The sequence below is a fragment of the Dendrobates tinctorius genome, unplaced genomic scaffold, assembly GCF_039654945.1.
Source record: "Dendrobates tinctorius isolate UK_male_01 unplaced genomic scaffold, ASM3965494v1 ptg000126l, whole genome shotgun sequence".
Lineage (NCBI taxonomy): Eukaryota > Metazoa > Chordata > Amphibia > Anura > Dendrobatidae > Dendrobates > Dendrobates tinctorius.
Genome location: NW_027361794.1, coordinates 17,343,445 through 17,369,993, shown reverse-complemented (window position 1 = coordinate 17,369,993; position 26,549 = coordinate 17,343,445). Strand labels below are relative to the sequence as shown.

The 26,549-nt window shown below is 45.0% G+C and overlaps 1 protein-coding gene across 1 annotated transcript; it reads left to right on the top strand.

Annotated features, from left to right (window-relative positions):
* Positions 1 to 2,891: 2,891 nt before the first annotated feature.
* Positions 2,892 to 22,569, top strand: LOC141047056 (uncharacterized). The gene is made up of 6 exons (XM_073541987.1): positions 2,892 to 3,028; positions 3,158 to 3,337; positions 3,421 to 3,544; positions 3,628 to 3,725; positions 3,924 to 4,014; positions 21,143 to 22,569. The coding sequence occupies exons 1-6, from the start codon at positions 2,957 to 2,959 to the stop codon at positions 22,414 to 22,416; spliced, it is 1,839 nt and encodes a 612-aa protein (XP_073398088.1). The 5' UTR covers positions 2,892 to 2,956; the 3' UTR covers positions 22,417 to 22,569.
* The last annotated feature ends 3,980 nt before the right edge of the window (positions 22,570 to 26,549 follow it).

Here is a 26,549-nt window from a genome sequence, read left to right as displayed (position 1 = left end):
CTAAAGTCAGAAAGGGGAAATCTAAACTGCCCCAGAGCAGACCCGAAAGCAATAGGCAGCCCCCAACATATAATGACTGTGAAGCAAGGTGAAAAACACTAACACAGATAGAAAGATAGGTTGAGCAAATGATGGGGCCCAAGCTAACTAAATAGGACAGGATAGAAAAGCTGCTGTCTGCAATCCGCAAAAACCCTATCCAAAAATGAACCAACGGACTGATAGGAAAAACAGGCCCTGAAGTCGCTAGGCTTCAAAAAGACTATATCAGCACTCAGGTATATTCTGAAGACAGAGCCAGAGATCAACAGATCAGAGACAAAAATGGAATTCAGCTCACCCCCGGCCGGGGATGGCTGAACTCCAAAAAACAAGGCAAACAAAACCAGAACTAAAGTGTACAAAAGGCAGAGCAAAACTTTGCTTTGAGAAGCAGAAATCAGAATGGTCTCCAAGAATCCAGCAGGAAATCACCAGCAAGGCAGCAGGGCGTCGGCTGCCTTATATCCAGTCATCAGTTCCTGTGACCCAGTCATCATCTACCTGCTCAGCTGTTTGGTAATCAGCCTCACTACCTTCCTTTGCCAGAAGAGGGAGTTCATCAGACCTCACTGGTGAAGGGAAAAATGAACTCAACACTCCCCCTTCCTTTAACATTGGCACTTTTATTTTTGCATCCCTGCTATGTCAGGCAAACAAATTTCAATACTTATAACAAGAAAAACATTTTCCTTTAACCTGGACGCAAACTGTCCCAATTATTATTTGTAGACAGTCTCCACACCGGCGACACCAGACATGGCGCCACCGGGCATGATGAATCAGGAATGGGAACGAAGGCCCTGCTCAGCTCAGCGTAAACAGTAAGGGCCTCCTCAGCCAGGCTTTCGGATACACAGGGGGCCGTGTGCTGCGGCTGAGTAGCGGGGACTTCTTGCGGAGCCGCTGGCAGAGCCGGGGGAACTCTCACCTTCCCCGACGTCGCGGCCTCCGTCACATCTTCCCGCGGCTTCTCCCGCAGTCTCTGTTCTTCACGCCGCCGTCCGGCGGGGCTGGCCTCCAGGCTTCTCTATGTGGAGTGTGGCTCTGCGGGCGGAGGTCGGTGCTGGAGGCTCCATTATTCTCTATGTGGAGTGTGGCTCTGCGGGTGGAGGTCGGTGCTGGAGGCTCCATTATTCTCTATGTGGAGTGCGGCTCAGCGAGTGGAGGTCGGTGCTGGAAGCTCCATTATTCTCTATGTGGAGTGTGGCTCTGCGGGTGGAGGTCGGTGCTGGAGGCTCCATTATTCTCTATGTGGAGTGCGGCTCTGCGGGTGGAGGTCGGTGCTGGAGGCTCCATTATTCTCCATGTGGAGTGCGGCTCTGCAGGTGGAGGTTCCACACCAGAACTGTAGCAGGTAAAGACCCCAATATCCACAGGTGTCCCTTCTAATTGGGGGAAACTCTCACCTCTAATAATCCTTGGACAGTTCTGACAAACACGGAAAAGTGCCCCTTTATGGAGGTGACAGAAAGTCTGTTTCGTCACTTTAGCTTCATAGTATCAGCTCTAATCCAATGGTGAGAGAGCGAATTACCCTGAAGAGTCACAGATTGTGGGGTTGGTATAAAATGTTATATTTAGGGGGTTTTGTGTTGTCTCCTTATAAGAATCACATCTCACTTGTGCTGATTTCCACTCTCCTTCCTTCCTTTCTAGCACCTTCACAGTCAGTGTCCCAGGCCAGCTGCCGCGGATCCTGTCAGAATTCGTCACTCAGGCGGTTCCTTGATCCTATCTGGCTGCCTTTCTAAGAAGATAACTGTGGGATTCGCTGTGGCTCATACAGCAACCACAGCTGTCAGCTTGCTAGTTAAGTTCGTTGTTTACTTCACTAGGCTAGGGGCTGAGACCCTTCTGCGACCTATTTTCTTCTCCCACCTGATAGCAATCAGCGTGGGTCTCTAGAAAATCCTTTCTTTCCTCCCAGGAGCTTCTCCTCCCAGCCAATCTATCCAGCAGGAGCTGCTCCAAGCGCATCCTTCTCTCTCTTCCCCTGAGGGGACTCTCTCAACTGTCTTTCAAATCTCCCACTCTTTCTCTAAGCTCCGCCCACTCACTGTTCCCATTGGCTGCTCTACATCACTCCACTTTCTAAGCTCCTCCCCATTACCTACCTTCTCCACTAGCTCTCAACACCCTTTCCTAACCAGCCTGGGATGAGGCCCTCCTCCCGTAGGGTACACCCAGGTGCCCTGACTAGCTAGTGTGTGTGTGTTGAATGCAGTGTTAATAGTGTGGCGAGGTGCCCCCATCTTACCTGGTCGTGAGATACAACACCTCTGGCTGAGATGCAGTACCTCTGTGGCGACTGGACCCGCAGGGGCGCCACATTAGCTTTTATAAAAACCTCAATCTTCTGTGTGTGAATCAGACCTGAGATCTAATGTGATAGAAGATGACAGAGCGGGGAAGACGGGAAACCTTCATATAGACGGCCGGTGGTGATGGAGTCAGTGACTGACTCCGGCCAAATATGTTTCTAGAGCCGTAGTAGAAGATGAAGATGTCGTCCTCATCATGAAGTAGTTATTTCTCCTGTCCCGTGTAATGAATATCTCCTGCAGTATTGCTAATGCCGATTCCAGTGTCGGGAAATGAGACGAGAATTAGCGTTATGGAAGATGAGTCTATGAGAAACGTATTCAGCTGCCGACTCCGAGGAAGAAACTGCTTGTTGTCTGTGGCCTAAATATATAGGATTTATTAGTAGATGTAAAGAAGGAAACTAAATACTGTAAAATAATAAATCTCCTCATATGTTTCCCTTATTATCTCCAGTAATTGTATTATTACACAGGATTTTTATGATGTTACATCGGCTCATCTTCTCATTCAGGTCTCTACAATATCAGATCCTCTCAGTGAAGATCTCCTACATAAGAGAATTTTCCTGATTTACCCATCAAAGACGGATATGGACAGAGACAAGATGGCGGAGAGGATATTACACCTCACCCTAGAGATCCTCTTCCGCCTTACTGGAGAGGTGAGAGATTCTGATGACGTCACATTACATCATTCTTATCTATGGGAATAACAGATGGACAGAACTGGAGAGGTGAGGACTCTGGAAATGTCTGTAGTGAGATTTATTATTGTGTCTCTCCATAACCAGGATTACACCATAGTGAAGAAGACCTCTAGTGAGCGCTGTCAGGACCCTGTGTCTGAGGGATGGGGAAGACCCCTGAACCCAATCACGGAGCCTCCACCTCTCCCACTGATCCATGGTGACATAAATGACCAGAAGATCCTAGAACTCACCTACAAGATGATTGAGCTGCTGGCTGGAGAGGTGACACTGCTGGGAAAGCTGGGATATTATACAGTAACGCTATGAAGGGATCGGGGGGATGACGGTATCATTGTATGTGTCAGGTTCCTATAAGGTGTCAGGATGTCGCTGTCTATTTCTCCATGGCGGAGTGGGAGTATTTAGAAGGACACAAAGTTCTGTACAAGGACGTCATGATGGAGGTCCCCCAGCCCTTCACATCACCAGGTAATAGACAGGATTAAATACACACGGTCTATAATTATCTGTATGTAAAGAATGAATTCAGTCCCTGTATGTGTTTTCTCCAGATCTATCCAGTAAGATGACAACACCAGAGAGATGTCCCCATCCTCTTCTTCCACAGGACTGTAAACAAGAAGATCCAAATGTTCCTCAGGATCATCAGGTAGATGGAGAGAAGGTGTCATGAGATCTCCCCTTTGATGTGTAGACGGCTGTGAAGGTCTTGTGCTCTGTCTTGTTTTATCCCCCAGTATTATATGTTTTATACTTGTGTAATGAGAACGGTGGAGATGGCAGGATTAGAGCTGATCATAGATGGGACTTCTCCATCTGTCTGTGACTTTTATAATATTTATTTTAGGGTGAAGATCTGACCCATATTAATACTACAGAGACATATGTGAGGGGTGATGAGCGACGTAAAGAGGAGATTACTGCTTATAACCGGTCGGGTGAGTACTGACCACTAAATATAGACAAGTCAGAGATTCTTCTCAGTCACCGGCTATGGCAGCTTTATCGGTGCTGTAGTCTGGCCGTATCACAGTCGTGTGATCACCATTTTGCCGCTAGACCACATTTTCCTCCACCCAAAACAGTTCAAATGAGGTTGGTCATTGAAAGCCCTTTCCTATAGAAGTTACAACCTGGAGGAACCACTTACTACCTGGGGTTACAAGACGCTGACTCTTACCTGCCCAGATCTGTAAGCTAAAAAGCCAAATGACAGTGTACGTAGAATGTGCTGACAACTTGAGAAAATCACTTGAAGAAAAATATTATGATAGGCCTGTAAGAGAAAGCGGAGGGTAATGATGCTGTTGGCTTCCTAGATCCCTGATATCTTATTGGATGAATCTACCTTCTCTCCCTTCTGTGCTGCTGAATGTCTCATATGGTCCCTACAAGACCAGGTCCAGTCTTTCTGGCCAAATTTTGCTTTTATGATCATTAACATTAAATGTGCAGTGAGGCCAAGTGTGAATTTCTGTACAATAATAACAGAGTTTCCCTTTATCCTGACTTCAATTTAAAAATGACTAACTTCAAACAGGGTCGCGAGAAACTACATAAAAATGTTACCCCTGTGCCATGATATATCTCTAAGCTGTGCTTGGCTGATGTCTCTAATATTCAAGTATTCACCCCTGCAGGAGATGTGTTGGCATGGCTCGAGCCCTGACTTCATGGATTCACTCCACGTAATAAATTACATTCTGTTTTCAATCCTAAGGAATTCAGATTACTGCACAATCTCTCCTGAAATGGGGAGCACTAATACTTTCTCTACTCTTCTGGTCAGGACTCATAGTAGCTCCAATGGTCCACCATAAATGAGTGCAAGTCCTGTTTAGTATTGGAGCGTGCCCCTCATTCATACATTGTTGTTGAGGATGTGACATGTTTTTTGTTCTATGTCTATTAGTTTACAGTTTTTCATATTGTATGAGTTGTGCTGGAATTGGCCTGCCTCACTTATGTGAGCCTGTAACTTCATTACAGTCTTTAAAAAAAAGTCGCCTTTACCTCTTCCAAATGCCCGAGATCTAAATTTTAAGACACCCCATCTCTGCAATATTATGAAAAGTCCGCCTTGAATGTCTAATACTTTTTAAAGATACTCATTTAATGGAAAATATTGCCCGAGCTCTTAATCTACTTGTGGGTCGCCCTCCCAGGGCTGTGGGGTGCTTGGTACCGGGCCGGTGTCAGGGGAATGTGTCACAGCAGCGGTGACCCGGTCCGTGGCCCTGGGCGCCCAAGCAATGGGAGATGTAGTTAATGGTAGAATAGTTTGTGACGCCACCCGTGGTGTTTGGCAAGTATGGTGTTAGGCCAACGCTGCATGCAGATCCGCTGGGACTGATGGTAGGGTGCAGCAAAGATGTAAAAGCTCCCCACAGGTGGAGCTGTAGTCCCAGGGCAGTGTAGATGTAACCAGCACAGGGATGTAGCAGTGCTGGAAGCGTAGGGAACAGACAAGACACAGCGGTTGCAGTTTCTGTACCTTTACTTAGTATATGCAGTCCAGGGTCCTGATTACAGATGGTATTGGAGCAGGTTAGCCTGGAAGCAGATCAGGATTCTCTCTCAGCAGAAGGGCTGTGCAGTCTCCTTCCTAGCGCCTTGTGGTGTGAAGCACCCCAGTACTTAGTTACTCTGGAATGCCTCTCTTCAGATGTTCCTAGAACTATACTTGTATGACAGACAGCTGTAGCCTCTCTCGGGGACTCCTCTCTTGAGTCCTGGCTCTCTATTCAGTTGCTATTGTGTCCCAAGTCTTTGCTGGGAGCAGGGCATTTACAGCCTCCTACTCCTCTGGTATCTGTGGTAGGACCATCAGTATCCGTACCACCGTGGAGACCAGGCTCCAGTTCTGTGCACTCTCAAGCTGAGGGAGCTCGCCTTCTGCAGCTCAACCTCTCAGCTTCGTTCCTCCCGTCTACACACTTCACCCTCCGCAGACTATCTCCCCCTTCTTCCTCCTGGCCCTCAGAGGACACTCCTCCCCAGAATCCTGGTTCAGAGCTCCCCCTGCTGACCCGGAGTTGAACTGTGTTGCATGCATTAGGTTAACTGCTGGAGAGACCCATCACTGCTTCCAAGCCTGGCATTACCCTCCCCTGGAGGAAGGCAAAGCTAGTGTGGCGACCATACTCCTGGGGGCGCTACATTCCCCCCTAGTGCAAGTTAGCACTCCTGGGCTGAACAAAAACATGAAAAACAACATATAAACATTTAAACAACAATAATTGTACAAGATTTGAAAAAGAGAAAAATGTACAAAAACCAAGAGCTCAAAAATGGTCCTATGATGATAAGTCCAGCATCAATGTCCATGGTCCATTCCTGGCAAATGGTAACTATTTATAAATAAAGTTTTTGACCACACACAAGTCCTGTGGTTCAGTGTCCATGGACAAAACTTAGCAATTTCCAAGGAAACTCTTACCTGTAGGTACAAAACTTAGAAACCAGTTACATATTTACATTCAATTTCAATATTCACATTTACTTTAGATACGGAACCTAACTGGTAGTACACCCTGTGTGGTACGAGTGGATCTGCGTATCACTTGTACTGTAGTGGACCTTACTGCTTGTCTGGTTCTAACTACCGGTGTAGTGTGTAATGCTCTAGATACGCTCCTAGTAATTCTACATGGCACAGGGATACGTGATTGTCTAGGAACTCTTGGACTCACCACGGGCACTACAGGTTCTCCACTGGCAGGGCGAGGGTTCGCTGACTCCACTGCTGGTGTGGCAACTGCTACCTGATTTTCCTGATTTTCAGGTTCTTCTTGAGTCCTATCTTCCTGTGCTTCTACTTGGGGAAATAACAACACCGGCACCACGATTGCATCATTAACTCTAGTCCAATTCGCAGGGAACTCTCCCAGCACGGTACTGACTGTCTTTTCTTCCTCTGTAGGTGGGATGTTATCTGATCCGCCCGCTTTTTCTTTCAACTGGTCAGGGCATAACTTCAAGTGATCCCTGGATACCGCTGCTGAGGTCTCTCCTCCATCTTTGCTAACAAGGCATACTTTGGCATTATCAAAGTTGGAGGGCAGAATGGTGTAAGGTTCCTCTTCCCATTGATCATCCAGCTTATGCAGTCTTCTTTTTCTCTTGAGAACTTGTTCTCCCGGCGAAAAAGGAACAATAGGTGCATTTTGGTTATAAAGTCTCTCCTGCTTCTGCCTTGCCTGAGCCAGACTCTTCTCCATACACTCCTGTACCCTTCTGTACTGCTGCTGCCTCTCCTTGTCCCAGTCAGCATCTGGTGACGTTACTTCAGGCGTCAGGACTCCCATGTCCAAGTCAATAGGCAACTTACCAGGCCTTGCTCTCATCAGGTACGCTGGAGTACAGTTGGTGGAGTTCACTGGGATATGGTTATAAAGGTCCACCAGATCGGGCAACTTTTCTGGTCACAGATTTCTCTCCTCCAAGGGCAATGTCTTCAGTAAATCAATCACTACCTGGTTCATCTTCTCCCACATGCCGTTGGTCTGTGGGTGATAGGGTGTTGTCCGGATCTTCTTGCACCCATATAAGTTGCAAAATTCATGGAACACTTCTGCCTCGAAAGCTGGACCTTGGTCAGTCAGCACCCTCTCAGGATAACCATGTGTTATACAGAAGTACTGTTGGAATGCTCTGGCCGCTGTCCTGGCCGTTAGATCTTTGACGGGCACAACCACCAGGAATCTTGAATAGTGGTCCACAATGGTAAGGGCATAGAGGTAGCCTGACCGGCTTGGAACCAGCTTCACATGGTCCAGGGCTACCAACTCCAGGGGCTGTTTGGTGATGATTGGCTGTAAGGGAGCTCTCTGGCTGTCTCGATCCTTTCTGAGCAGGTTACACTGTCCACACTCCCAGCATCAATGGCTTTCCTCATGCCAGTCCAGTAGAACCTCTCCCGGAGCAACGTTTCCAACTTCTTCCATCCAAAGTGTCCAGCTCCATTGTGGTATGCACCTAGAACCATTGATGCATCTCTCTTTGGAACCACCCACTGCCAGACCAGCTCATGTGTGCGGGCATTGATGCTCCTCCGACACAGCTTCCCTTCATAAATGAACAGCCGACCTCTTTCCTTCCACAACTGATGAGTTTCTTCAGGAGCATTCAACTCCGGGCGCGAGTCACCTTGTTTCAGCAGCTCTTTCACCAGGCGGACTGCATGGTCATTATCTTGCGCTTCTGCCCAATCATGATGGGGCAACGGATTCACAGTGACTTCCTTCATGCCAGGCCGCCTGTTTCTCACTCCTTGAGCACGTTGGGCCGCCAGTGGCCGGTGGAAGGGAGGCAATTCTACCTCTTCCAGAGCCTCAGGGTCTTCTGCATCTGGCAGATTAGGCATCCTGGATAGCGCATCAGCATTCTTGTGCCCTGCCTGGTACTTGATGGTAAACTCATAATTGGATAACCGAGCCATCCATCGCTGCTCCAGTGCTCCTAGCTTGGCAGTGTCCAAGTGGGTCAACGGGTTGTTGTCTGTGAAGATTGTAAATTTGGCCGAAGCTAGGTAATGCTTGAACCTTTCGGTGACAGCCCAGACTATGGCAAGGAACTTCAGCTTGAAAGAACTGTAATTATCAGGGTTCCTCTTAGTGGGACGCAGTTTCCTGCTGGCGCAGGAGATCACTTTCTCTTTTCCATTCTGTACCTGCGACAGTACTGCTCCTAATCCCCCTTCTTCCTCCTGGCCCTCAGAGAACACTCCTCCCCAGAATCCTGTTTCAAAGCTCCCCCTGCTGGCCCGGAGTGGAACTGTGTTGCATGCATTAGGTTAACTGCTGGAGAGACCCATCACTGCTTCCAAGCCTGGCATTACCCTCCCCTGGAGGAAGGCAAAGCCAGTGTGGCGACCATACTCCTGGGGGCACCACACTTGCTGTTCTGTGGTGTGACGTAGCAGGAAGAATGGTCAGATAGCCGGGTCACAACCAGGAGGGCAGAGAAAGTACAGAATCAGAAGATGCAAGAGTAGTCAGTAAACGGGCCGGGGTCACAACAGGAAACAAATACACAAGCCGGGAGCTGAGCACAGAGGACTGAACCAGAGGAGAACAAGGCTGTATCTGGCAGATTCCGGCAATATGATTGGGGCTTTAGTAGGGCGTGGTGCTTTCCAATTGGCTGAAGCAGAAAGCAGATTACTGTATTTTGGGATTATAAGACGCACTTTTTTTTGGGGGGGGGGGAATGGGGGTGCGTCTTATAATGCGGATATATTTTATCAGTGAGGTGGCTGCCCTGTGTCCCCGAAGCTGCGGGGGGCTCTGCTGACATTTTGAGAAAGGCCAGAGCACCCGGCAGTTCTTCCATGTTTTCCTGTGTGGTTAACTCCAGGAAAATGGCCGCTGGGAGGCGGCGCATGCGCAGATGGAGATCTCGCCACCAAAATCTTGGGAGATGAGATTTCAGCGCTGTGATCTCATCTCCTAAGATCTCGGTGCCGAGATCGCCATCTGCGCATGTGCTGCCTTTTGGCAGCCATTTTCCTGAAGTCCACCGCACAGGAAACCATGGAAGAGCTGCGGGGGGCTCAGGCCTTTCACAAAATGTTGACAGAGCGCAGCGGGGACAGAGCGCAGCGGTGTGCCGCACATCGGAACACCCCCTCATCCCAGCCTGCGGCCTGCAGCAACACACCAGCAGCGACCCTGGGACCCCACTTCACCGCAGCCACTACCCCCGGTAAGCAATAAGACGCATGGATTATAAAAAGCACCACCATTTTATTAAAAATAGTTTTTTTTCCTATTTTTCTGCTCAAAATTTGGGGTGCATCTTATAATCCGGAGCGTCTTATAATCCAAAAAATACGGTACTTCAGTTGGACACCACACAACCCCATACTGCTAGACTTTATGGTACTAGAGGTTCAGGCAACGTTATCTTATTGGAAGAACAGAGCCTGTGCCATCCAGAGTTTCTGGTTGCGATGTCTCCTGCATCACCAGTGCCGCCTGCAGAATGAATAAGGTCGTGCCTGGTGTCAGACACAGATGTTGCAGGACCAGATCCCAGAAAAATTGTGACACACCATTTTCAGAAGTCCTAATATGACAAAATAGAAAACCAGAGCAGTAGAAAACCCAATAAAGTGGCTCAATTATGGAAATTATAACCCTCAGGGAATTAATCTATAGGAGTAATGACTATTTTGACTTCACAGCCACTTTCTGGATATTAGGACAGTGTGAGTATATAGTCAGAGCAGCGCTAAGGACACAAGGACAAAACAAAGGTTTATTTAGCCCATAACGCGTTTCGACAGCAGTCCGTCTTCATCAGGTGGCAGAAGACGGACTGCCGTCGAAACGCATTGTGGGCTAAAGAAACCTTTGTTTTGTCCTTGTGTCCTTAGCGCTCCTCTGACCGTATACTCACACTGTCCTAGCTTTTCATCGTCCATTGGACCACCCCGTTTAATAATCCTCCTTCACCGCCTTCCCTGCGCTCCTTGGTGACCGCTACTTTTATTTGGCTTTCACTTTCTGGATATTAGCACTGAGTGGATGTTGGAGAGAGAAAATCGCACATTTGCCATTTTACTACCCATCACATAGTGCCCAGATTGTGCTCCGGGATACACACACCGTAAATGAAGTGGGTTCTTCTCGCTATAGTAAGGCCAAATACATGGATGTTGAATGTGGTTTGGATGCACTACAAGGCTCAGAAGCGAGAGAAAGATGTGACTTTGGGAGAGCGGATATTGCTGGATTGGTTTATGGAAGTCATGCTGCTTTTCAAGAGCCTTTGAGCCACTAATAATGTGGAAACCTCTGTTTTTCTTCTGGCAAATGATAGACCTGAGTGGGGTTTGTTTTTTGTGAGATGAGTAGAAGTTTTTATTTTCATTTTTATTTTATTTTGTTAGCACCAACCACCAAACCCATTTTTTCCTCAAAACCAACACCTATAAGTCACTTGTTACCGGACATGCATCAAGAAAGAACTACCAACCACTTTCTTTAATTCGGATAATACGAACGAGTTTAGTATAAAATCGGCTATCTCGTGCCAATCGAGAGGAGTTCTCTATCTATTGAAGTGCCCCTGTAATAAGTTTTATGTGGGTCGGACAAAAAGAAGATTAACAGTTCGTATCAAGGAACATCTGGATAACATTAATAAGGGGTTTAAAGGCCATCCCCTATCTCGTCACTTCTTGGATGTCCATAATCGATCCTGTCGTGGCATATCCTTTTGTGGTATTGAATCAGTCTGCCCTAACCCAAGAGGAGGTGATTTTTTGAAACAGATGTCCAGAATTGAATCCAGATGGATTTTTCTTCTGGACAGTATGGCCCCTAAAGGCCTAAATTATGAAATTGAGTTTTATGCTCTTTAAACTTGAATTTTTCCTCTTAAAACAAAATTTAAAAGGAAACTCGAAAATCCCCCTTTTCTTTTTTGTAAATTCTTTATTTTGGAATTTTAAACATCACCATTAAACACAACACCAGTTCTCAGGTACAGTTGGCGAAATGTTAAGTAATGGTTGGTTTAGGGCGAGAAGGAAGGAGAAAATGAGGGAAAAATAGGTAGGGGAGAAAAGGGAAAAATAAAGGGAAGGGGAAAAAGGGTACATATTCATATACAGTATCAACAATATTAACATTAACATCATGTGGTTGACAACATGAGCACAATCATTGAATGGGTGCACTTCGGAAAATAACACATCGCCATACATTACATTTGGGCTATCTAGTTTGGGGCAGTGAGGCTAGGAGCCCCAGAGCAGAAGCCATCTAATTCAGTTAAACTTAAGAAACTCTAAAGTGCCCTTAAAGAGGATTGTCTTCTAAATACCTATTCCAAGGGGCCCAAGTCAACACGAAAGCTCTATGATTATAAATTTCCCAGCTAGACAGCTCCTCTAAGCGATAGATCTGATTTATTTTAGCATACCATTCTCCCAACGTGGGAGGAGCTACATCCTTCCAATGGGCAGCTATCAACTGTCTCGCCGCACTCAACATCAGTGGAAGAAGCCCATGTTTTTTTGGTAAAAAATCTTTTGACGGGCATGAAAGGAGAGCTTCCGTGGCTCTAAGATCAACCTTTATTAGTCTTAATTTTTTGAGAACTAGTTCAACTCCCTCCCAAAAAACTCGCAATCTAGGACAATCCCAGAATATATGCGTATGATGTCCTCTAGAATTGAGGCATCGCCAACAATCGTCATTATCCGCGAGGCCTAACTGGAATAATTTAGCTGGAGTTAAATGCCACCTAGTTAATATTTTATAAGAATTCTCCTGCAGAAGTACACATCTGGAAAAACCCCGAGCATTTGACAGCATTTTAGATATTTGGTCCTCTGTAAACGTGGTATTAAGTTCCATTTCCCAAGAGTGTATAAACGAGGGTTTAGAATGTACAGTCGGAGAGATGAGATGTGAGTAAATGCGAGATATAATTTTTAGCCGTGGGGATGGAAGTTTAATCATAATATCTAACCAGGACTAATTAGATTTAGACGGGAATCTCCGTCCAAACTGTAAAAGTGTACGTCTGATGTGTTGTTTTTGGAGAAAATTTGTTGGTTGAGTCGACGCACCCTGTGGCCAAGACCCCTCCCGCAAGATGCTATTACCATAAAAACTATTCAACGTTTCTCTAGGGAGGTTGGACCATAAATTGTATGGGTCTTGAAAATCTAACTCTAACAAATAGGGAATTGAGCCGATCGGTGTCAATGTTGAGGGGAAAGTATCTTCCGGGAACTCTCCCATTACCAATCTTTTAATACGCAACGTAGTTGTGGTTACGTCATCCAACCTAAGAGAGGCCGGCGGTTTAGCCTTAGTCCAAAGATACGGCAAACCTCTCGGGCCCAATAAAGCCCAGTCAACACTATCCCCCTCCTCCCTTCCAGCACAGGACACCACCTTTAACCATCTACTGAGATGAATAGCCTTATAGTATAAAAGAAGGTCTGGGACCCCCAGTCCTCCAGAAGAGATAGGGCGAGAAAGAAACTTATATGGCAACCTAGCCCTTTTAGATGTCCAAATAAATTTTCCAATAAGGGATTTTAACGTTCCAAAAAATGTCAGGGGAATCCGAATCGGAACCATGTTCATGGTATATAGTATAATAGGCATTATATATGCCTTAAACACATTAATACGACCCATCCAGGATAAAGTGGGTAGGCTATACTTCTGCATCAGGCTTTTGACCTTTTGAATTAAAGGAATGTAGTTTTTGTGGAATAGGTTGGCGGGATCTCTAGTTATCATTATTCCCAAATATCTAATAGAATTAGTGGCCCAAGAGAATGGAATCTGCGTACGAATAGTGGAGGTCTGAGAGTGAGGGAGACCAACGCTTAGCACTTCAGATTTTGACAAATTAATTTTGAAACCTAATCATTACTTGTTCCATGAACCTCCAGCTCACTCTGTCGAAAGCCTTCTCAGCATCCGTCGACAGGAGCATCAAGGGCATACCCCGAGTCTTAGCAAACATTATAGACTGAATGACTTTAGTAGAATTATCCTTCCCTTCCCTGCGTCTTACAAAGCCTACTTGATCTGCATGAATTAGCTTAGGTAAGAAATTGCTTAATCTGCCCGCTAATATTTTAGCCCACATCTTAATATCTGCATTAAGCAGTGATATTGGTCTGTAGCTAGCGCACAGGTTGGGGTCTTTACCCTCCTTAGGGAGGACTGTGATGTATGCCTCTAAGGATTGTCTAGGGGGGAGCTGGCCTTCTAAATAGGAATTAAACAAAGACACTAGGTGAGGTAACAGTGGTTTTATAAACTTTTTATAATAGATAATGGGAAGACCATCTGGACCCGGTGCCTTTCCGTTAGGAATAGTAGAAAGAGTGTCTAAAATTTCTTTGGGGGTAACTGGGGCAGTCAACAAGGACTGACCTTCCAGAGTTATTTTAGGGAGATGTAGCGAGGTCAAGAATTCTTTTATTTTTGCCAAGGCTGTGACTGGCTCCTGCATGCTATCCGGTGTATTTAAATTGTATAAATTTTCATAAAAGGTTTTAAACTCCCTGGCAATATCTGCAGTCCCGAGAATTGAAGAGCCATCTAAAGCTCTGAGTTGTCTAATAAACGTCTTTTCTTTTTGTTTCTTAAGTAGGGATGTCATAAGCTTACTACTTTTATTGCCATGAAGATAGAACTTCTGCTTACTTCTCATGTAAATTTTTGCTGATTGAATGTTTAAAAGGTTTTTTAATGAGGTTCTCAGATCTGTCAGTTCAGATAATGTTTTATTTACTTGAGATCTCTTATGTAGTCTCTCGAAGGAACTAATTTGATGTAGAATAGACACAACCTTTTTTGTTCGCTCTTTTTTCAAATAGGAGCCTAGGGCTATAATTTCCCCTCTCATTACAGCTTTATGTGATTCCCATACCATAGGCAAGGGCGGGCCTGAGTGCAAATTATTTTGAAAAAAGAAGTCAAGAGTGTTTGTCAGTTTTTCAATGTGGGAATCCGAGTCCAATAGTGTCTCATTCAGTGACCATGACCCAGCCGGCCGTGGTAGAGTTTTTATCTCTATGTCAAGAAAAATGGGAGCGTGGTCTGAGAGAGAGATGATATCTATATTAGCTTTTTTAACTAATTGGAGATTAGCTGTTTGTATCAATAGGTAATCAATTCTGTGATAGCTATTATTCGGATGGGAATAAAAAGTGTAATCTCTGCCCGAAGGAAAAAGTGTTCTCCAAGGGTCTATCAGATGCAATTTTTGTAATGAAAGGTGTAATCTTCTCAGCGCCCTTTGAGAAAGAGCCGACCTGCCCGTCGAAGTATCTAAGGCTGGGTTCAAAGATACATTAAAATCCCCTCCCACCAACAACAGACCCTCAGTAAAAAGTTCTAGAACATTCATTGTTTTACACAGCCAACCTATCTGGTTCCTATTTGGGGCATATAAATTACACAGGGTAATCTTAGTGTTGGCCAAAAAGCCCTTAATTATAATGTACCTGCCTTCTGAATCCGATAAACAATCACTCAAAATAAAGGGAACATTTTTCTTTATAGCAATACTCACTCCACTTGACGCTGAACCGCCCGCACTGTGATACCAGGTCGGGTAGCGAGATCTAGACATATCTGGGACTCTCCCTTTTTTAAAATGTGTCTCCTGCAGGAAAACTATACTAGACTTCTTTGAATGCAAAAGATTCATCACTTGGCTTCTCTTACTCGGGGAGCGTAAGCCCTTTACATTATACGAGGCCACTGTCATAGTGGCGAAGTTCACCTTATCACCCATAGTTTGGTAAAGGAAGTAATAATAAAGATTCCTCTGTCATCAAACCACCGAAATTAAAAAAAAACAAAGAGATGAAAAAAATAACAAAAAACCTAAAAATTATTAAGATAAGACAAGAGAAATATAACAAGAACCAACTACCTGCCTGTAGCAGAGGTAGGGGGTCAAACATACCTCCCATAACAGAGCAGGAAATAACATTTTTGACACACGAGTGGCACATGTTAACTTATACGGCAATTGAATGATATCAACCCCTGAGTAAATGTCAAACTTAGCAAGCTAAAATAAGATAGAACATGTCCGAGTGGACCGAGGGGTCCGGCTCCAGTATTGGAAAAATGCAACCGAGAGAAGCACAAGAAAGCTCAGGGGGGTATCTCCTTTTCCATTCCAGATTTCCCTCTTTTAGGAGTCAAGCGTTTCTTTCCTAAGACCCAGTCACCCTGCCCTCCAGTAAAAGCATGGACAGGGGGAGGTGTGCGATGATCCATGTCCAGAGGTAGCCAGGAAGGAATATCCATAGGGGCAATGCCAAAAGCGTCCCATATTTTGGTTAAATCCTCAGGGGTCCGAACCATTATTTGCCTACCATCTCCTTGTATAGATATACCAAACGGAAACAGCCATTTATATAAGATTTTACGTGAGCGTAACACCTCCAGGAGGGGCCTTAGGACTCTTCTTTTTGCAAGGGTTGACGGCGCAACGTCCTGATAAAGATGAATAGCAGATCCCTCATAAGAAAGATTTTTAATGTCTCTTGAGGCAGACAAAATAGCATTGGTATCCAAATAGCTCAATAGGCCGCAAATCACATCCCTCGGAGGTTCCGTTGGCTTCGGCTTTGGTCTAAGTGATCTATGCACCCTTTCTATTACAATTCGATCACATGTTTCTTGTGGTATTAAGAGGGCGAAGATCTCCTTCGTAGATTTTTCTAATATTTCTGTGGAAACACTTTCAGGCAAGCCTTTTATCCGTATGTTCTTCCTACGACTCCGATTTTCCTGATCCTCAAGGGCCAGAAAAGAGTTGTTAAGCTGTGCTCCGTGGTAGTCTAGATGCTCTCTCATGGCATTGGAGTGGCTAATGATAGAGGACTGAGAGGACTCCAAAGACTCCACTCTATTACCAATGTGTAGCAAGTCCGCTCTCATACCAGATATCTCATTAACTAATGGTTTTATAGCTTGTGCTAATAATTTTTTAAAAAACGATCTAGAAAGTTTCCCAGAGTCTGATTGAGTGACATCGCTGCCTGAAGCATCATCACTGGAGTCTGAGTCCTCGACATGCTCCTCCTCCACAACCTCTGCAGGGAGCCTTTTAGCATTAGGCTTAGACGAAGCAGATTTATTTTTCAAAAATTTATCCATTTCACCCTGTTTGCTTCGATACGCCTCTGCAGCCAACGGTTTTGCACGCTCTTTGTTAGTTTTGACCATTTTGCTTAATTGAAGCGTGCCTTTAATTTACCACCCGTGCGTCAAGAAAAGTCTAGTAGAGCATTTTTCTATATGAAAATAACCCCATGTAACTTGGAGGGCGAGGGGTTAATATATGGAAACATCCGTGGGGATCTGCTGGAGCCGGTAGGGACAGGGTAACGCCAACTCCCCACCGCGGCGCTTCAGAAAAGACACAATGTCCTCCTCACCAAGGTCGCATAAATCTGCAGACAGCAGCACCTCTATGTGGGGAGAGCGATATCCCCCGCTCCAAAAACAACTCAGTCCCTGGGAAATGTCTCAGCAAAACAGGGGGCCGTCAACAACCCGTCTGGCCCAGAGCCAGCACCTTCCTCCACCGCACGTAGCGATAGTAATCCCCGCAGGCCCCACAGACAGCTCACCGGGGGCTCCCTCTCACCGCCTTTTGCTCCAACGGGCGAGACCGCTCCTTATTCCGTGGTCTCACGCCTCTATCGAGGGCCTTCTGCGGTCCGGTTTCCAGGCCTTGTGCTCAGGGGGATGTAAAGATGGCGCCCGTCTCCCTCCAGCGCTGCAGCACCCTCCACGAGGCCGCTCTGCGCTCCGGTGTCACGGCGGAGAGCAGCAGCCCCTCTCTTCTCCCCACCGCCCCTCACCTTCTTCTCCAAGCCCGGGGCACTCTAAAATTCGTTTTTGCCACTTTCGTCCGGGCCAAATAAGGCAATTTTGTGGCTGGAAGCGGGAGCTGCCATAAGACACGTCCTCCCTGTGTGAGATCCAGGCCACGCCCGAAAATCCCCCTTTTCTTTGTAAAATTAACATAGGGGTTTTTTTGGGAATTTTTATTTACCTCATTCATGTCCTAAAGAATGAGGGTCCCGTTTATTATATTTTTTTTATATTTTTACATTTTTCTACCCATTTTTACATCTTTTTTCCTTGTTTATTTAAACAGTGTAATTTAGTACATGGATGGTTTGCATACACAAAAAAAAAAATATATATATATATTTTTTAATATATTATTTTTTATTTTTGCATTTTTCTTTTTCATTTCAAGTTTTATATTAATAATCAAATAAAGTATAGATTGAGTTTTAATCTGCATATTCTACTTATTGTCACATATATTGCACAGCACTAATAATCTTCCATTTATTGCATCTAATCTCTCATATATGCCACTGACTTCGTAGTCACCAGTCCGTGCAATCACTTTTACAAAGGGGGGCATATTATTGCAGCAGGGTGGGCGGAGCTAAACCGGAAGGCAGGGGGTTATTAGGATGGGTCAGGGCCAATGCCTGTAACATTGATGAAGAGGGACCGCGTCCCTCGAAACGCGTCGTTCAGATTGACCCATAGCATCACCCGTCCAGTCCAGTGGCTGGTCACGTGACGTCACGCTCCCAGCTTTCTGCTCTTTGCAGCGTGTCGGCGGCGGTGTTTCGGCCGGAGCCCGCCGTCAGCCTCTGCCTCTTCAAAGCTTCCCGCTCTCCTTCCCCGCTGGTCAGCCAGATTTTTGCATTCAGCGGTGCACTGAGAGCGTACTGCTATATGCCATACGTGGTTCTATTGCTCAACAGCGAAATTTAGCAACTTGGTTCTACAATATCACAAGTAAGCGCCCAAACTCACCGCTGTCTACTAACAGTGAGGAGCGCTTAATGTGCACAGTAATTGGGCGGTTTAATCACTGTTTGTCATTCAATATACCGCTGTTTGGCAACAGCAGTGTGGATTATCAGTGAAGGGTCAATCTTCAGTGCAAATCTGTTATCATTATTTGACATTTATTCATTCTAGGTTCTTTGAGCATAAGCGCAGTGAAGTTTGTTTTATATATATTTTTGTTTTTAATCAACCTAACAGGATTTGCACAGTGCCTGTTTTTCACTTGCAGCTATCTCAGCAGTCTTTTTTAGGTGGAGCGCCAGTGGGTATAATTAATTGATTCATTTCAAAAGACGTTGGTCATTGAAAGCCCTTTTCTTTTTTTAAAATTCATTTATTAAGCAAGAAAAAAAAAAAAGAAGTAATGTACAACATACAGATTTGCAAAGCCCTCTTCTACAGAACTTGCAACCTGGAGGATCCACTGACGACCTGGTATTAGAAGACTCTGACTGTTACTTGTCCAGATCTGTAAACTAAAAAGCCAAATGACAGCGTACATAGAATGTGCTGATAAGTTAGAAAATCACTTGAAGAAAAATATTAAGATGTGCCTGTAAGAGAAATCGGAGGGTAATGATGCTGTTGGCTTCCTAGATCCCTGAGATCTTATTGGATGAATCTACCTTCTCTCCCTTCTGTGCTGCTGAATGTCTCATATGGTCCGTACAAGACCAGGTCCAGTCTTTCTGGCCAAACTTCTCTTTTATGATCACTAACATTAAATGTGCAGTGAGGCCAAGTGTTAATTTCTGTACAATAACAACAGAGTTTCCCTTTATCCTGACTTTTCAATATAAAAATGGCTAACTTCAAACAGGGTCGCGAGAATCTACAGAAAACCATTACACCTGCGCCATGATATATCTCTAAGCTGTGCGTGGCTGATGTCTCTAGTATACATTTATTCCCGCCTGCAGGAGATGTGTTGGCATGGCTCGAGCCCTGGTTTCATGGATTCACTCCACATCCTAAATTACAATGTTTTCAATCCTAAGGAATTCAGATTACTGCACAATCTTTCCTGAAATGGGGAGCAGTAATACTTTCTCTGCTCTTGAGGTCAGGACTCATAGTAGCTCCAATGGTCCACCATAAATGAGTGCAATTTATAGATAAATGGCGTGCACTCTGTTAAGTGTAGGGCAGGTGCAGGCTGAACCTGGAGCTAGTCCAGTTAGAGTCATATAAGTGAAGAAACAGCCGGCAGGGCACAGAGAAGGACAAGGGTCCTGATAGGGACTGAAGGTCCAGAGCAAAAGCTCCATCTGTGGGGATGTGTTTCAGCGCTGTGATCTCATCTCCCGAGATCTTGGTGCCGAGATCTCCATCTGCCCATGCGCCGCCTCCCGGCAGCCATTTTCCTGGAGTCCACCGCACAGGAAACCATGGAAGAGCTGCTGGGGTCTCTGGCCTTTCACAAAATGTCGGCAGAGGCCCCGGCAGCATCGGGGGCAAAGCGTAGCGGCAGCACCCGACATTCGCACCGGCGCGCCACTCGTTGGAACGCCCCATCATCCTAGCCTGCAGCAACGCTCCACTCTTGCCTCCTCCAGCAGTGACCCTAGGACATCACTTCACCGCAGCCACCACACCCGGTAAGCATTAAGACGCATGGATTATATAAAGCATCACCATTTTATTAAAAATAGTTTTTTCCCTATTTTTCTCCTCAAAATTTGGGGTGCATCTTATAATCCGGAGCGTCTTATAATCCAAAAAATACGGTACTTCAGTTGGACACCACACGATCCCATACTGCTCGACTTTATGGTACTACAGTTCCCAGGCAACCTAATCTTATTGGAAGGACAGAGCCTGTGCCATCCAGAGTTTCTGGTTGCATTGTCTCCTGCATCACCAGCGCCCCCTGCAGAATGAATAATGCGGCGCCTGGAGGCAGACACAGATGTTGCAGGACCAGATCCCAGAAAAATTGTGACACACCATTTACAGAAGTCCTAATATGACAAAATAGAAAACCAGAGCAGTAGAAAACCCAATAAAGTGGCTCAATTATGGAAATTATAACCCTCAGGGAATTAATCTATAGGAGTAGTGACTATTTTGACTTCACAGCCACTTTCTGGAAATTAGCACTGAGTGGATGTTGGAGAGAGAAAATCGCACATTTGCCATCTTACTACCCATCACATAGTGCCCAGATTGTGCTCCAGGAGACACACACCGTAAATGAAGTGGGTTCTTCTCGCTATAGTAATGCCAAATACATGGATGATGAATGTGGTTTGGATGCACTACACGGCTCAGAAGTGAGAGAAAGATGTGACTTTGGGAGAGCGGATATTGCTGAATTGGTTTATGGAAGCCATGTTGCTTTTCAAGAGCCTTAGAGCCACTAATAATGTGGAAACCTCTGTTTGTCCTCTGGCAGATGATGGACCTGAGTGGGTCTTGTTTTTTGTGAGATGAGTACAAGTTTTTATTGTTATTATTTTCACCTACATTTGGGAGGCAGAATGAACAAACAGTCGAACACCGCGCTCTACTGATTCATGCTATGAGGTTTTCTATCAGACTGAAATGTCATTGTCTGGGTGATTAATTAAACTTTTTTATCATAACTTGCATATTTAAAGAGATTAAGTAGAAATGTTAATAAATATAAATTTCAAGGATTTTATTCAAAAATAATAACTGGTTTTATTCTTGGCAGATGACTGCACCTGGAGATCAGGGGGACAGCTGACATCTGTAATTTTTAAATCAGATGATCTTGAGATTACACAGGATACAATTGAAATGAATGCCATTACTCCAGATATTCCATCATCCCTTCACAGCAGAGATCAACCATCTGATCCTTTGAAACAGGTCCTGTCTTCTGATTCATTACTGACCCCTGAGGAAACTCAAAGTCACAAAATAAGCATTAAAAAACATACTTATAAAGCAAAGAAACCATTCTCACGTTCTGAATATGTAAATAGTTTTCCCCTCGAAAAGTCTTTTCTTAAATATCAAAAAATTCACACAGAGGAGGATAGATTTTCTTGTTCCAAGTGTGGGAAATGTTTTAACCAGAAATCACATCTAGTTACACACCAGATAACTCACACAGGGGAGAAGCCTTTTTCATGTTCAGAATGTGGAAAATGTTTTACAAATAAATCAGGTTTTATCACACATCAGAGAACTCACACAGGGGAGAAGCCTTTTTCATGTTCAGAATGTGGGAAATGTTTTAACCATAAATCAAATATTATCAAACATCAGAGGACTCACACAGGGAAGAAGCCTTTTTCATGTTCAGAATGTGGGAAATGTTTTACAAATAAATCAGGTCTTATCACACATCAGAGGACTCACACAGGGGAGAAGCCTTTTTCGTGTTCAGAATGTGGAAAATGTTTTACAGTTAAATCAAGTCTTATCAAACATCAGAGAGCAGCTCACACAGGGGAGAAGCCTTTTTCATGTTCAGAATGTGGGAAATGTTTTAACCATAAATCAGTTCTTATCACACATCAGAGAACTCACACAGGGGAGAAGCCTTTTTCATGTTTAGAATGTGGGAAATGTTTTACAAATAAATCAGGTCTTATCACACATCATAGGACTCACACAGGGGAGAAGCCTTTTTCCTGTTCAGAATGTGGGAAATGTTTTACAGATAAATCAAGTCTTATCAAACATCAGCGAGCTCACACAGGGGAGAAGCCTTTTTCATGTTCAGAATGTGGGAAATGTTTTAACCAGAAATCAAATCTCAGCACACATCAGAGAGCTCACACAGGGAAGAAGCCTTTTTCATGTTCACAATGTGGGAAATGTTTTAACAATAAATCAGTTCTTATCACACATCAGAGAACTCACACAGGGGAGAAGCCTTTTTCATGTTCAGAATGTGGGAAATGTTTTGCAAAGAAATCATCTCTTTTTAGCCATCAGAGCAGTCACACGGGGGAGAAGCTTATTTCATGTTCCTAATGCGGGAAAAGTTTTATTTGGAAATTTAACTCTTAATAAACTTCAAAATAGTCACACAAGGGAGAAGCCTTTTTCATCTTCAAAATGTTGTTTTAACCAAAAAGTGTATCTTATATTTTCTCATGTTTGGTCTCATTAAAATTTAAATACTCATACTCTCCTTCCATGATTGTGCTGATTCATTGGTGTTGCGATTCACATTCCCGCATTTCTTATCAAAGGGCACATCTTCCCACTCCGATACCAATACTGCCTCAGCTTGGAAAAAGAAGCATTTAACTCACAGTTTTCAGCTGTCTTGCATTATGAAAGTCTTGCAATTTCTCCTTTCTTAATGTTGGCCTCACAAGAAAACAGCTCCACAAATCTTCTTGTGTTCTCACCGAAGCCCACATACTGAGCAATGTTTGCGTCACAGGGGAATTTACCTTCCCCCTCCCAAGCCACAGCGGATTCTAATATGTGGAACACCATAATTGATTTGTATATCATATTGCGTCTATGCCTACTAAGCAATACATGGATCAATATATACAAAGGCTGGAGACCACATACAAAACTGAAATATGTTCCCTCATTTATAGCCTGTCACAGCTTACTGTCAAGGTACAGAGATTACAGGATGATGTTGTACACGTTTTGGACCATCAAAATGCTCATAAACTAACACTGGATCTTCACAGCCAGCAAATAAACAGTCTGTATAATATGGTTGATGACCAAGAAAATCACAATATCATCTGGATAAGGCTACTTTCAGACTTCAGTTTTTAAGCCTCAGGCGCGATGCGGCGAAAAATGTAAAAGCCGGATCCGGCGCCGGTTGCCACCGGATTCGGGTTTTTCCCCATAGACTAGCCATGGCGGCGTGTCCGGCTTTTGCCGGATACGGCAAAAAATGCCTGTCCGGCTTTTTTAAAAAACGTTCCCTGCAACGTTTTTTGACAGCGCCGGACCGCTTTTTTCCACTGCGCATGCCCTAAGACTCTCTTGTCCTCTCCCTCTCCTGTACAGTGTCCGGACTCAACAGATGATCCGGCAGGCTGCGGCTTCTACCGGATCAGGTTTGACAAATTTTCGCCGCAGCCCGCCGGATTTAAGAGTCTGAAGTCTGAAAGTAGCCTATGGGGTATACCTGAAAGCATAAATACACAAGTGATTATACAGACACTGCTCACTTTATTCTATAATATCCTTGGTGAACCTATTGATAAGGACTGCTGGAGATCGATAGGATGCACCATACACTAGACAATCATGGCTCAGATTCTGAGAGTCCAATAGACATTATTTGTCGCACATTTTTTCAATGTAAATGAGCCCATTATGAGGAAAACAAGAGAGTTGGGTCTTACTGATTTCAATGTAAAACGCATACAATTGCTCACAGATCCTTTCTGAATGAGCACTCTCCACCTGTGACTCTGGGAAATCCCTTTCCCCTTCAGGGAGCTTCTTTCAGTCCTTCAGTCCGTACCAGCAGGCCCTCAGAGCAGGGGTCTGCTGTACAATTCTATCTCTTCCCACCTTGCCCTACGGGAAGATTGCCTATGCACGTCTTTCCCCTTCTTCCCCTATGGGAAAACTGATTCTAACTTCCCTTCTATTCTCCCGCTCCAACCTTCCAGCTCCACCCATCTTCTAACACCCTTTCCTAGCCAGCAGGGATGGTGAAGCACATCACCTAATGCTGTGGTGTGTGGTGGATGCATTGTTGTGTAAGAGCCAGGTAAGATGTCTCCATCTTACCTGGAAGGGGGGATACTACACCTCTGGTTGAGATGCAGTACCACTGTGGCGACTGGACCTTCAGGGGCGCCACATATATTTTCTAAGATTCAAGCGGCATCAGACCATTCTGTGATGCCCTGGACTGTCACAGAATCCATATATCTGACTGGACACCTGCTCCACCATTGCCACAGAGAGTTCCAGCACGTTGCAGAAGACTTTCAGTGGATCAGGAACTTGATGGTGATGCACCCAGATGGGAAAGGAACCTGCCAATCATATAAGCTACTGAAATGAAACTTGTCTCCCCTGATGAGAGAGACAGTTTGCAGATGTTTGGTTGTTTCTTTAAGAATATAATTACATATAGCTTAATAGAGTTTTATGTTCCTCTCTCCCACTATATAGAATGCCTCAGTTCATATAAGATCTTAGAACTGCATATAAGTTGAGCTCACATTATATTACTGTAATATCTGGCTGTATTAATTTACTTGCTATGTATTTCATGGATCCTCTTAATAGGATCCCTAGGACTGTTGGACTTACACCTGTAAAGACAACCACCTGTTACGGACTTGCATTGGGGTCTACTTGTTCAGCATTTCTTTGTGTTCATAATCTATATGCCTTGGAGGTAGAGAGGTAGACGTTACTATCTGACTTCTATACTTCCTCCTTGCTCTTAATCTTTCTATCCTTTTTTCCTTCCCCCCCTTTTTTCCATATAATATGGTACAACGATAACTCACCAGAGCTACAGAAACTAAAAAATGTTAGTGAGTGGAGGATAGGCGTATATGTTTGGTACCACAAATCTTGAGGGATGGATTATTCAAGAGCTTTAAACAAACAAAGGCTGATTTTTAACCTTCCAAATAGGGTCGTTGATCAGTATCTGCAAATACATCATGTGTATAGTACTCTATCTAGAATAAACGCCATACTGATTTATAGATATCTCACAATAGATACCATTCCTAAAGCGGTGGATACAAAAGGTCTAATATCCATTATTTATAGGCAGTTACTGGCCCTACTTTTAATAGTTAAGACAAAATGGGAGGAGGATGTTGGTCCCTTATCTGAGGAGCAATGAGGGAAAATGCTGTATGTGCCACCTAAACTTTACATGTCGGAGTCACAAAGAATGTTCCAAATTCCTCTCATCCATAGAGTATATAAATCCCAATCTTGTTATGCACCTGAGAACTCACACAGGTGAGAAGCCTTTTTCATGTTCAGAATGTGGAAAATGTTTTAACCAGAGATCAGATGTTGTTATACATCAAAGGACTCACAAAGGGGAGGAGCTTTTTCCTGTTTAAAATGTGGAAAATGTTTTACAGAGAAATCAACACTTGTGGGGGGGCATGGCTATGCCGTGAACGGGAGAGGATGCTGGCAAGGAGAGCTCATCATCCTGCTGGATCCTGGGCCCTGGACCCTTTCTTGGTGGCTTACCTAACGCTGGCTGGATCCCCTTAGACGTCGGGACCCCCTGGGTCCCCAGCAGCAGGTCGCGAGGCAACTTCTGAGAGCGGGCGGCGGGGGAGACAGGAGCGGGCAGCTGGTTCAACACTAGGCGGCGGCCACCTTTGGCACGCAGCTCAGCTACTGAGAGATGCAGTGCCAGCTTACATTGCTGCACCGCCGCCGGGCAGTGAAGAAACCGGCTGACAATCTGAGGGAGCGCGCGGTGAGTGCCCTGAAAAAGTGTGCCCTGCATGGTATCCCTCTTCTATTATCTGCTCACTGTGCCGGCTGGCACCAGTACTAAGGGAGGCTCTGTACACCCTCCCCCATTGCAGCTATCTCTGTGGGGCCCCCTCTCTCTCCCCTGGCCATAAGGAACTGTACTGAACGAGGCTGGTTGCCTTCCTCATAATCCCTGAGGCATCCCTCTGTAGCCTGATCTACAATTAACTGTTACCAGCCCTGCTGTAACCTTCATCTGTGGTGGGCGATACCTGGGCCACACGTTTTCAGCTGTTTTATTAGACCGCACTGGAGATAACCATGAGCCGACTTAAAGGGTCAGGAGCGGCGGAAAAATTGAAGGAGTTTGTCAGACCTGACCCCGCTGAAAGTGCACGACATAATAGGAGCACTTCCTCTCAAGTTCAGCGTAAAAATCGCCCTTCTAGGGGTAAAGAGGAGATGGAGCAGGAGGAATTGGCCCTTAAACAGGCATCTGAGCAATTGATGCAGGCTATCTCTTTGACCAGGATATCCCTGACAGAGAAAATTGAGGATATTTACACGGAGGTGGGGAGGCTTAGTCAAGATATGCAGGCCATGAAGGGGCGCATTACGGAGGTGGAGACGAGGGTGTCGAAGGTGGAGGATACCATTACACCTATGGAGGCTAAATTAATGAAGGTGGCGGGCTCCATGAATGC